Below are 11,910 nucleotides of genomic sequence, written 5' to 3'. Positions count from 1 at the left end.
TCTCGAATTTTGCTCTTGTGATCCAGTAGTTGTTTATCTCTCTTTTTCTCAGCTTCTTAACCAATTGAGCCACCCAGGCGCCCTTTTCTCAGCTTCTATATTTTCCATCATTTGGTCTTCTATATCACTGATTCTCTCTTCTGCCTCATTTATCCTAGTAGTTAGAGCCTCCATTTTTGATTGCACCTCATTAATAGCCTTTTTGATTTCGACTTGGCTAGATTTTACTTATTTTATTTCTAAAGGAAGGGTTTCTCTAATATCTTCCATGCTTTTTTCAGGCCCAGCCAGTATCCTTAAAATCGTCATTCTGAACTCTAGTTCCAACATCTTACTAATGTCCATATTGATTAGGCCCCTGGCAGTTAGTACTGCCTCTTGTTCTCTTTTTTGAGGTGAGTTTTTCCATCTTGTTATTTTGTCCAGAGAATAGATGAATGAGAGAACAAAACGCTAACAGTGTAACAATGGCCCCAGAAAAGTATACACTAAAACAATCAGAAGAGACCTTTCAGAAAGTGGTCACTTTTCTGTTCTGAGATTTGTTGCTATTCTGTTCTTCGATCTCCTGTTGAGTTTGTAGATGTTCAGAATGGTTTGATCCCTATCTAGCTGAATTCCTGGAGCAGAAGAAACTTAGGTCTACTCCTCTGCCATCTTTCTCCTCTGATAAATGTATACTTTTAACTAATGATCTTTATCCTTCCAAAGATATTATTCCCATTTAATTCCTATCCAAAGTTAATGGGTTTATTTCCCAGTACTTTCCCAGCTCTGTATGTACCACATATTTAAAAATTATCTAAAAAGTAAATAATTTTATATTTATATTTTAAATACTTAATCATCAGTGAGAATGATTTTAATATTTTAAAATCACAGTTCTGCCATGGGAGATGATGGACTCTGAAAAACAAACTGAGGGTTCTAGAGGGGAGGGGGGTGGGAGGATGGGTTACCCTGGTGATGGGTATTAAAGAGGGCATGTTGTGCTTGGAGCACTGGGTGTTATATGCAAATAATGAATCATGGAACACTACATCAAAAACTAATGATGTAATGTATGGTAATTAACATAACATAATAATAAAAACAAGGAAAAAATCACAGTTCTGTAAATAATTTTTTTCCTGCAAACTGCTTCTTTAAGTCATTACCTATTTCTCATTACATGTTTTTGCTCCAATTTCTTGAAAAAAATAGTAAACAAGGTAGATTGTCAATTGTCACATTGATTTGCTCTATTACTGTCATTATTCCTTAGGTTTTGTTAGTAGTAGTTCTTACAGATTTTTTAAAAATATGCAATCAAATTTACTTGTATTTTGCCTCATAGCTTTTGAGAATTGCAACTTGTTTTGTGAGATCTAACTAAATCAAAGATTATCAGGAAAATAAAAAAGAGAACAACTACCATTCTTTCTTATATAGTAATTGTGTTTGATTTGAATTTGTTTTTGTGACAGGAATGAGTTAGGGATCCACAGTATCCCCACTCAAATTCCTTGTCAGTGATCCTGTTTTAATTATTATATTTCCATAGTATGTCTGGATGTACATTAAAGGTAGTTTCCTCTCACTAGATTTTTTTTTTTTCTTTAGAATTTCCTTGTCTAGTCTCATGGACTTCTTTGTCTAGTCTCATGGACTTCTTTGTCATTCCCTGTTCATATGACACATAACCTTTATGTAACATACATAAAGACTTTCACATATACCGAATGTCTTTCATATTAAAAAGATCTCAAAACTTACTTGTAAAATAAATAAAGTAGTTTGATTATTACCATTTTTGATGAGAAAGCTATGAGGAAGGTGAAGGAACTTTCCAATATTTCAAAATTGTCTCTTATTGGTTAAGGGATTGTAACAAGGGAGATTGGAGCTGTAGCCCAAGATATCTCTTCCTCTGCATCGATCTGCAAGAGTTGTGGTTTATGTCCTCAAACATGCTCTCCTTTGATTGTGATTCATTCTTGGAACTTAAGTTTGATAGATGTTTCTGCACATATATGTGAATTATCACCTTAAATTTTATTATCTGTTGGATAATGTGATACTTTTTTTCTCAAACACTATATAATGCTTTGAAAGAAAAAAAACCCTCTTATTTCTTTTTTTTAAAGGTTTTATTTATTTGAGAGAGAGAAAGTGAGTGTGAGAGCATGGGGGGAGGGGCAGAGGGCAAGGGAGAATTGGGCACCCCACTGAGCAGGGAGCCCACACAGGACTTGATCCTAGGACCCCTGGATCATGACCTGAGCTGAAGGCAGACACTTAACTGACTGAGCCACACAGGCACCCCAAATACTCATTTCTTGAATATCATCCCCAATTGAGAGAAAGAGAGAAAGAAGTGTGGAGGGGTAATTTTATGTGTATATTGCTTTAGTAATATTTTATTTTCTTATCATTATTTATCTACTCAGGTACTTCAAAATCATCTCAAGAATAACAAAAAAAAATTAAATGAGGTTTGTCTTTTGGATAAAGAGTTGATAAAGTATTCTACATATAACGGATATTCTCTAAATACTATTAATTGGTTATTCTGTGGCTCCATTTGTGGCCTCTGAGGTTTGAACAGGAGCTTAGCAAGTTGGCTCTTGAGAGGAATCCATGGTTGGACCATAGCAGCATTTCTTTTCCAGTCATTGGAATTAGAATCTGTTCCAGCAGTAAAGGAAGAAGATTCTAAGTTTCATTTCCTGGATTCAAAATCAGCTCTGCTCCTTTCTAGAATATGATAATTTGCTTAACATACATCTGTCTCAGTTTCCTCTTCTGTAAGTCACAGATAAAAAGAATGCCAACTCCATATCCTTGTTGTTGGGGGTTAAATGACTAAATAAGTGTAAAAAGCATAAAATAATGTTTGGGTCATTGTAAGTGTTCTGTTATAATGGATGTTACTATTATTCGTATCAATATTCCTCTTCAGGTTCAGTAGAGATGGGTGGGACCAATGAGAGCACCAAGGGAAATTTCATCCTTTTGGGGTTTTCTGACCATCCCCATCTGGAAAGGATCCTTTTTGTGGTCATCTTGATTGCATATCTCCTGACCCTTGTGGGCAACACCACCATCATCCTGGTGTCCCGGCTGGACCCCCACCTCCATACTCCCATGTACTTCTTCCTCACCCACCTATCCTTCCTGGACCTCAGTTTCACCACAAGCTCCATCCCTCAGCTGCTCTATAACCTGAATGGGCATGACAAGGCCATCAGCTACACAGGCTGTGCCATCCAGCTCTTCCTATTTCTGGGTCTGGGTGGTGTAGAGTGCCTGCTCCTGGCTGTCATGGCGTATGACCGGTTTGTTGCAGTCTGCAAACCCCTCCACTACCTGGTGATCATGAATCCACACTTCTGCATGGGCTTGGTGTCAGTGGCCTGGGGCTGTGGGGTAGTCAACTCCTTGGCCATGTCCCCAGTAACCCTGCACTTACCCCGCTGTGGGCACCGCAGTGTGGACCACTTCCTGTGTGAAATGCCTGTCCTGATCCGGATGGCCTGTGTCAGTACAGCTGCCATCGAGGGTGCTGTCTTTGTCCTGGCAGTGGGCATTGTGTTGTCACCTCTGGTGTTCATCCTGGTGTCCTACAGCTACATTGTGAGGGCCGTGTTACACATTCAGTCATCCTCAGGGAGGCACAAAGCCTTCAACACCTGTGGCTCCCATCTCACAGTGGTCTCCCTTTTCTATGGAAACATCATCTACATGTACATGCAACCTGGAAACAGCTCCTCCCAGGACCAGGGGAAGTTCCTCACCCTCTTCTACAACATTGTCACACCACTCCTGAACCCCCTGATCTACACCCTCAGAAACAAGGAGGTGAAGGGGGCCCTGAGGAGGATGCTGCTGGGTAACAGAGAGGTAGGGAAGGATTAAGAGTGAGTGGGAGATAGGCTTCTCCAACTGTTTGTCAACTCCTTCAGAGATCAGTGATGGCATCTGGAACTGTTAGATCAGACCTGCTCTTAACCTGTCCTTCCAAACTTATATAACTTTTCCTAGACTTCTACAACTGTTTCAGTTACAAATTATGTTTTAATGAGTGAACTGCACAACACATAGCATTCAAAAACCCCCAAATGATCTATAATACAGGTCTGAAGAATGAAGTACAATGAATAGTTATAAAGATTTTTCACAACTTATACCAGAGTGCCAACTAAGAAACTACTTTTCTTAATCAGAATTTTGCCTTTGTTGTTGTTTGTTTTTAATTTATTAACAACTTTCTTGGTCTTTTAGTCAGAATGATCATGAACTGATAACTTCTCTTAGCTAACATCCATCAAACATGGGCTATTTTAACACATTGGGTATTTTCTTTTTTTTTTTTCAAATGCTCATCCAAAGTCTTTCATCAAGTCATGCTTTTTTCTTTCTTTTTTTTTTTTCCTACCCTTTGTCCCCAACCTTTAGCATTTCCCCCAAGTCTGGCTTAAATTGTAGGCAAAACAAGAAGTTAACCCATACAAATGACATATGGGTCATTTTAGTCTTAATGCATCATTATTTTTTAGGTATGCTTTTATTTCATTAGTGAGAAAAACCTGATGTTTATTTATCTCCTGCTGTGAGTCAGTTGCTCTTAAATCATCTAATCCTCTAGGCATTTGTCAGAAATCAGCATGATTTTCTTTGTCTTTATTTTACCTATGTGGTACTTGAGGCTTCACATTAAATCACTTGCTCATGAAGAAATGAACCAGAGATTCACTCCAAGTTTTGTCTGACTCCCAATTTCTGCTGTTTCAACTGCTCCATTAATTTTTAAAAAGCAAAAATCCTTAAGCATTTAAGTAGTGTCAAAACCCTTTAGGTCTAAAGAGCAGGACTTACTGTCATTCCTTGCATAATACAGCACAGAGTGTAGGAGAGAAAAAGGTTTTCCTGGACCCTTTTCATGTCCTGACTGGGTCTGAAAATTAAAGATGTATTAATTAGAGAAAAACATACAAATTTGTTTAATATAAGTTTACATGACATGGGAGATTTCATAAGGAGATAAAAAACCCTGAAAAATTATTGTTACACTAGATTTGATGAAGAGTGGACAGTGATGGAGAAATACGATAGGACAAGTGGGGGTATAAGCAAAATGAAATAAACTGGGGTAAACCTAGCAAGGCCTGTGTCTTCAGATTCTTCTCATGGTCCCCTCCATCTTGGGAATAAAGATGTTCCTGTCCTCTAGGAATAGGGAGCAATCCCATATGAGGATCTTATGACTTGCTTCAGGGAGATCAGAAAGTCCTTCCCACACATACAATTCACAAATTCCTTCATCTTAAAATATTCAGTACACCAAAGTGATGCATTTTGAGGTAGTGTGTACTAAACCCCATCAAGGGCTTCTTCCACTTAATGTGCAAATGAATGATCTGTGATCTTGTTAACATGCAGATTCTGATCCAGTAGGTCTTAGGAGGGGCTTGAGAGTCTGCATTTCTGCAAACCTCCCATGGGGTGCCCTTGTTCACAGCTGGTCCTCAGACCATTTTAACAACATAGCATATAGATTACACTCAGCTTTCTTTGCAAGTATTTGGAGGGCAGACACATCCTAGAATATGCTGAGATAAGATGCATAGACCAAGAGGAGATAAGGTGAGGAAGGAATGAGGAAAAAAACCTGGTTAAGGGATGTCATCATTTTTATTCTTGGTGACTAAGCTTCATAGTCTCTCCTCTTCCACAATGGTCCTCTATCCCCATCTTCCCTTTCTAACCTCCTTATTCCTTCACCTTGCCTTACCTCGAATGGCATCAGCCCCAATGAGATCCTTTAACTGCAGACAATCCAGGGTCTCTTGAAAGAAGGCATACCATGTTTCAAGGTGACCCTGATCTGAATATTCAAAACTGTTGTTTTAAAGAGTAGTGATATCAATGGGTTGATGAGAGTTACCTGTATGACAGGGTTTCCACCAAAGAGATATAAAACTCCACAACACCTCCTTAATATACAGCCTATTGGGCAGTGCTCCCAGGGCTTCTACAAACCCATCTTCATCTTGAAAAGAACTTGCTGGATGCCCTGAGTAGACCTGAGGTACAGCCACATGGGCTCCGAAGTTGCCAGTGTTTCTATTTCTGGAAAAGTGTCACAGAGAGAACAAAAGATTTGCATAACTCTAACAAATAAAAGTAGTTCTACAGGCTGTGGTGAGTAGTTTGGTTGTTTCCTCTGTTAAGAGCAAAATCCAATTGAGTGAATTTTAAAGATCTTATTGCTTTATTCAGTGATTCGTAAATTGGGCAGCATTTAATCTAACAGTTGGAAAGGAGCCCCAGAGAGCTCTACAAAATGAAAGGCTGTTATAGGCAGAAGGGAGCAGGAACAGGGAAGTCGTACTAGGCAAAGGTGAACTCATTATTGCAAGGTTGCCTTCCTTATAGGAGATGGCAGAGGTTTCTCAGGCAGACCCTCTAAAGAAGGTTGACCAGGCAATTTCTGGTTGGCCAGTGTAAGATTCCACTTATGGGAGAACTGAAACTGTAATTAAGTCTCAGTTTGGTGATGTAGGGCTTAATATAAGTGACTCGTTATCTTGTTTTTAATACATCTGATTATCCTGTGACACAGGGTCACCCATAAAGATAGTTGTGGAATCATGTAAAAGACTCAACTTCCTGGAGCTGAGCCAGAGCAAGGTTGATTTTACCTGAGCCTTGTGCTCCCAGAAAATAGTTACACATAAGAAATTCCTCTACCCTTTCTCCTGTGCCCCATGAGAAGACTAATTGTAAAGAATGGACTTTCTGTAAATGACTCAGATATGTCCCCTGCTCCTCTTCCTCAGACTCAGGACACCCTTATTTAGCTTCTAGATAAGTCCCTGGGCCCTTTCCTTTTCTAGGTGATATTCCTTGTATTGAAATAAATTTCTAGGCCCAAGATGGAGCTGCTTTTGCCCAACGTGCCATGCAGCAAACCCAACTTGAACATTCCTAAAAATATTTCACTTGACCAGAAACCAAGCAATCCCCAAATGCCAGGCAAACTCAGTTAAAAAGAAACAACAGGCTTCAAATGGAGTCACTTGGGTTAAGCCCATGTCATCAAACCAAGGCTTAATACTTAATCTAACTGCAGTTCGTACTTCCCCAGGAATGTAGTCTTAACTGGTCAGTCTGAAATTTTCTGCTCAGCACCAAGGATGTAATCTGCCACAAGACCCTTCCCATTCCCCAAAGAAAAATGAGCTAATCTGTTCTTTCCTTATCCCTTTTCCCTTCTGTCTATAAAAGCCTCCCATTTTGTAGAGCTCCTTGGAGTGCCTTTCCACTTGCTAGGTGGGATGCTGTCTGATTCATTAAGAAGACCAATTAGATATGAAAACTTTATTCCATTGAATTCAGGTTATTTAACAAATTTGGGGCAAAGATGGTGGGATCCAAAGGAAACTTCTCACACTGTTTCCATTTGTGGACAATGAGAAGCACAGGTATGGTGCCTGTGAACCATTCTGAGTTCTCTTTCTTGCCATTTCTGAGCGCTGTAGGTAAGTTCCTCTCAGTTCTGAGCTCTGTTCCTTTTGCATCAAGCTTCCCAAATTAATTGGCTTTCCAGTCAGTTCCCCATGTGTTTGAAATCACTAGTTCCACATTAGGAACTGCTGGATGTTTGGACCACAATTCCCCCATTTGACTGGAACCCCAGCTCTTGCTTCCGTCCCAGATTCCACCTTGGGAACTGTGGGCTGCAGTTCCTCATTTGTTTGGAATCAGTCAGTGGTCCTTATTTATTGAGGTCTACTGGTTCAATCTCTTCCCCAGTCCCAAATTCTTTGCTGGGAATTATTGGCTGTGTACACAGGGACTTCTCTTGGTCAGGGTGCTGTAACATCACTTGGTTACTGCTGATATGTTAAGGTGCACATGTTTGTTTATGTATAGATAATGGCTAGCTAAAAGACATGGGATCTAAGAACTATGGTCCTGGATACTATTAATATCTACAAAATGAAAAATTTTAGTAAACTTGCTTTGTTCTCAAGAGGTTGGCTTGGCAACTATCAGGCTGGGGCCCTCAAATATGATTGGACAGAAACGTGTGTTGCATTATTTGTATCCAGATACAGCTGGACAGAAATGTGGGTTAACCTCCATTTACAACTAAGAGTCCTACTAAACTGCTGCTAGCTCTCAGGGGAATTATAATGGCCATTATGAGGAAAATTCCAATTAGATAAGATTAGTTAAGAAGTGCACTTGAAATAACGGTTCTCAAATTAAACAAAGAAAATGGGATACCTATTCTAACTGGCATGCAAATGCCTCCAAAATGCTTCAAAATTCCAAAATAGACTTCATTACAAATGAAAGATTTATTACAAAAGGCTAACAACAACAAAAAAATAAAATTTGGGGCACCTGGGTGTCTCAGTCAGTTAAGTATTTGCCTTCGGCTCAGGTCATGATCCCAGGGCCCTGGGTTCAAGAGCTCTGCATTGAGCTTGCTGCTCAGTGGGGAGTCTGCTTCTCTCTCTTCCTTGGCCCCTCCCCCCATTTGAGCTCTCTCTCTTTCACTCCCTTTCTCTCTCAAATAAATAAATGAAATCTTAAAAAAAAGAAACCTTTAAAAAATAAATAAAGATACAAGAGGTACCTAATAAAAAAGATTGTAAAATCGACGTAATTCCTACTGCTCCCTTATTTGAATACTCACCTTACTAATCCTCTGTATGAGTTGTCTTTTCTCTGAAGAGATTACTGGTCTATAAACAGAAGTCTACCAAGTTAATGGCCTTACAGACAACCCCATATCTACCTTTGGAGGGTGGTCTCTGTGAGCACCTTACAGATTTGATGAGACTCTGAAGGATTTTCTGGTAAACTGCTACATTATTACCTCAATCAGCTGAGGGAAACTAAAATTAAAATGAAAACTTTTCCAAATTCTGCTAAATACTGAAGCCATAATTCTCTACTAAAACTCCACTCAGAACCTACAGATGAGGTCCTTGACAAACTGACAAAAAATATCTAAGTATTCTTACAAGTCATCCCTCCCAGATCTTCCTATAGTTTTTCTGGCTAAAAATGGCAAGATATTTAAAAGAAATTTATAAGTGGCTCTTTAGTCAAATATTGGCCAAATTGGAAACTGATATTCAGAGCCTGATAGTAACATTTTTCAGGCCTCTCCCTTAGGCAAACTGAAGGTAGAGTAGTTCAATGGATGGATGTCATTTATGATGCCACCTAATCTGCAGTTCAAACTTTCTTACAAATCTTTACAAAAGTAGAAATGCAGCTCTAGAGGCAGTTCAAAGTTTACCTATTTCTTTTTATCACTCCTAAAACCTCCCTTATTTATCTCAAAAGGCTTTGTAAATATTGACCTTGGGAAACCAAACTCCTATTTGAAGAACTTGCATTCCTTCTACTTGATTCCTTTAGGAATTCTTATCTAGAGCATCCCCAATTACTAAGACTAAAAAGAAAATAATAATAAAGGGGAAAAGAGGTTAAAAAAATGTTCCACAGCTTCCATAAGATTACTTGTCAGAACTCAACAAATCTTAAGTGTCTTCTCCACAAATATTAGTGATAAAAAGCTTTAGCTACAGAAACTATGAGGATTCTTCATCTGCCTGTATGTTCATGTATGTCTATCTATATGTGTGTTGTAGATGTGTGGCATTTTCTACATCTGGATGATACTGCAAAAAGTAAGTTGTAGAAAAGTGGCATCTAATTGGCTTAAAAATAAACAAGGGGTTATATGAATTAAGTATACCCCAAATTCTCAGAAATATAATAAAAACTAACCCAATGTTTTTCAGGTTCACACAATTTGGGAAAATATTCAATTAGAATTTGTTGGTTTAATTAAAATGGAAATGTCTAGAGTTATCAATATTAAATATAATGTATACATATAGCTTAGTCTATTTCTGTTTATTTGTTAAGTAAGTTTATATCATCTCTGCCAAAAAATTGTCATCAAGAAAAACAACTTACCATGATGAAATTTTCATAAGTAATCAAAACTTAATTGTTGAGAACAAGTAAATAAATGAACATGAAATAAATAAAAGTTTTTAAGTGATTTTTAAAATAGTGTCCTCAATGTTTTTGGTAACCTGAAATCTTAAAGTTTTACCAAGTTAAATTAAATGATGGATGATCATTAAATAGCTAGATCATTTCTGAAAGAATGTAAAACAATGAAGCATTAACTACTGAACTTAGCAGTATCTTCTTTTGACTTTTTATTACAAAGAAGTAAAGATTTTGGGTCTGTTAGTAAATATACTTTATGCTGTGCTGAGAAATTTTCATAAAAAGCCCATGTTTCTAGAAATTACAAAAGTATTTATGTTTGCCAATCTACAGAATGCTAATGTAAAAGACTACTCATAATTGTTCATTCCTTAGTTTCCACTAGCAATTAAAGATCTTTAAGGGTGAAAATTATAATATATGTTATTAAAACTACTAGAAATAATAAAGAAAAAAATAGAGCTGGCTAAGATTGGAATAAATTTAAGCGAATTTAGGTAAATTATTTTTAGTATCAAAAGCATGTTGGGGGGACATGTAGGTGGCTCTGTCAGTTAACCATCCACTTTTGGCTCAGGTCATGATTCCAGGGTCCTGGGATTGATCTCCGTGTTGGGCTCCATACTCAGCAGGGAGTCTGCTTCTCTCTTTCCCTCTGCCCCTTCTCTCTGCTTGTGTTCTCTCTCTCAAATAAATAAATAAAATCTTTAAAAAAGAGAAAGTTGGTTTAAAATTACAGTTCAGTTTCTTTGTGTTAAAAGGACAAAGTTTTCTTAGAATTTTTTCTCTGCTTTTAATGAGGAACTTAAACAAATATTTTTTTTGTTTTCTTTACCTTTTAAATGATCTGCCTAGAATACACATATTTTGTGTTTAGTCAAAATAATTCCCTGCATTATTTTTATCAGGTCTCTGATTTCTTTAGAAAATTGAGTATTCTCTATTATAAAAGCTAGGTATTATTTAACAGTGACCTATGATCCTGTTTGATCAAGTGTTTTAAAACCTTTTGATATTTTGACAGACTTCCCCAAATCAAAATATGAATGGAGTCTTTTTGACCTCAAACAACTTTGAGAATTTTCAGAGGGTCCCTGAAACATTTCCAAAGACTCTCTCTTTCCTTTTTATTTATTTTTTAAAGGACATGTTAAACTAATTAGCCTCATTGATATGTTAAATTATATGGGAAGTATTGTCAAATAAGAAATAATACTAAGTTGTTTTTATGTTGTATTTGTAGAACTATGTTATAAGAGTTCAAGAAATTGTATGAAATTCCTAAAGCTTGATATGTCCTTGTATAATGTTATCAGTCATAAGTCCAGTTACTGTATTAATATGTGGTATGTTACAGAAATAACAAAACTTCCTTTTCAATGTCACTATAATAAATTCTCACTAGATCTCTAACAATGAGCATGTTAAAAAGTTTTTCTTAATGTTGACAGTTATTGTTTTACTCTGATACTTTGCAAAAGTGTTCCTGTGAAAGTGCTTCATCTTCAAGGATATTCAGGAAAAGGACTTTTGACAAGTAGTTTTCTCATAACGGGAAATCGGAGGGGGAGATGAACCATGAGAGACGATGGACTCTGAGAAACAAACTGAGGGTTCTAGAGGGGAGAGGGGTGGGAAGATGGGTTAGCCTGGTGATGGGTATTAAAGAGGGCACATACTGCATGGAGCACCAGGTGTTCTATGAAAACAATGAATCGTGGATCACCACATCAAAAACAATGTATTGTATGGTGATTAACATAACATAATAAAATAAAATTTAAAAAAACTGAACTGAGTAAGAATTACCAAAACTAATAGAAATACTTGATTCAAGCAGAATAAAAATTAATCACATAGGACTGAATGAACTGAGGGAAA

At 37.4% G+C, this 11,910-nt stretch overlaps 1 protein-coding gene across 1 annotated transcript; it reads left to right on the top strand.

Moving 5' to 3' along the window:
- Window positions 1-2,736: 2,736 nt before the first annotated feature.
- On the top strand, window positions 2,737-3,964 carry LOC102741260 (olfactory receptor 2W3). The gene has a single exon (XM_006730493.2). It carries the CDS (start codon window positions 2,953-2,955, stop codon window positions 3,895-3,897), a length of 945 nt encoding a protein of 314 aa, XP_006730556.1. The 5' UTR covers window positions 2,737-2,952; the 3' UTR covers window positions 3,898-3,964.
- The last annotated feature ends 7,946 nt before the right edge of the window (window positions 3,965-11,910 follow it).

Source organism: Leptonychotes weddellii, unplaced genomic scaffold (assembly GCF_054177405.1).
Source record: "Leptonychotes weddellii isolate Sample4059 unplaced genomic scaffold, ASM5417740v2 HiC_scaffold_4230, whole genome shotgun sequence".
NCBI lineage: Eukaryota > Metazoa > Chordata > Mammalia > Carnivora > Phocidae > Leptonychotes > Leptonychotes weddellii.
Note: the sequence above shows the minus strand (reverse complement) of the source record. Positions and strands in the feature narration are given on the sequence as shown.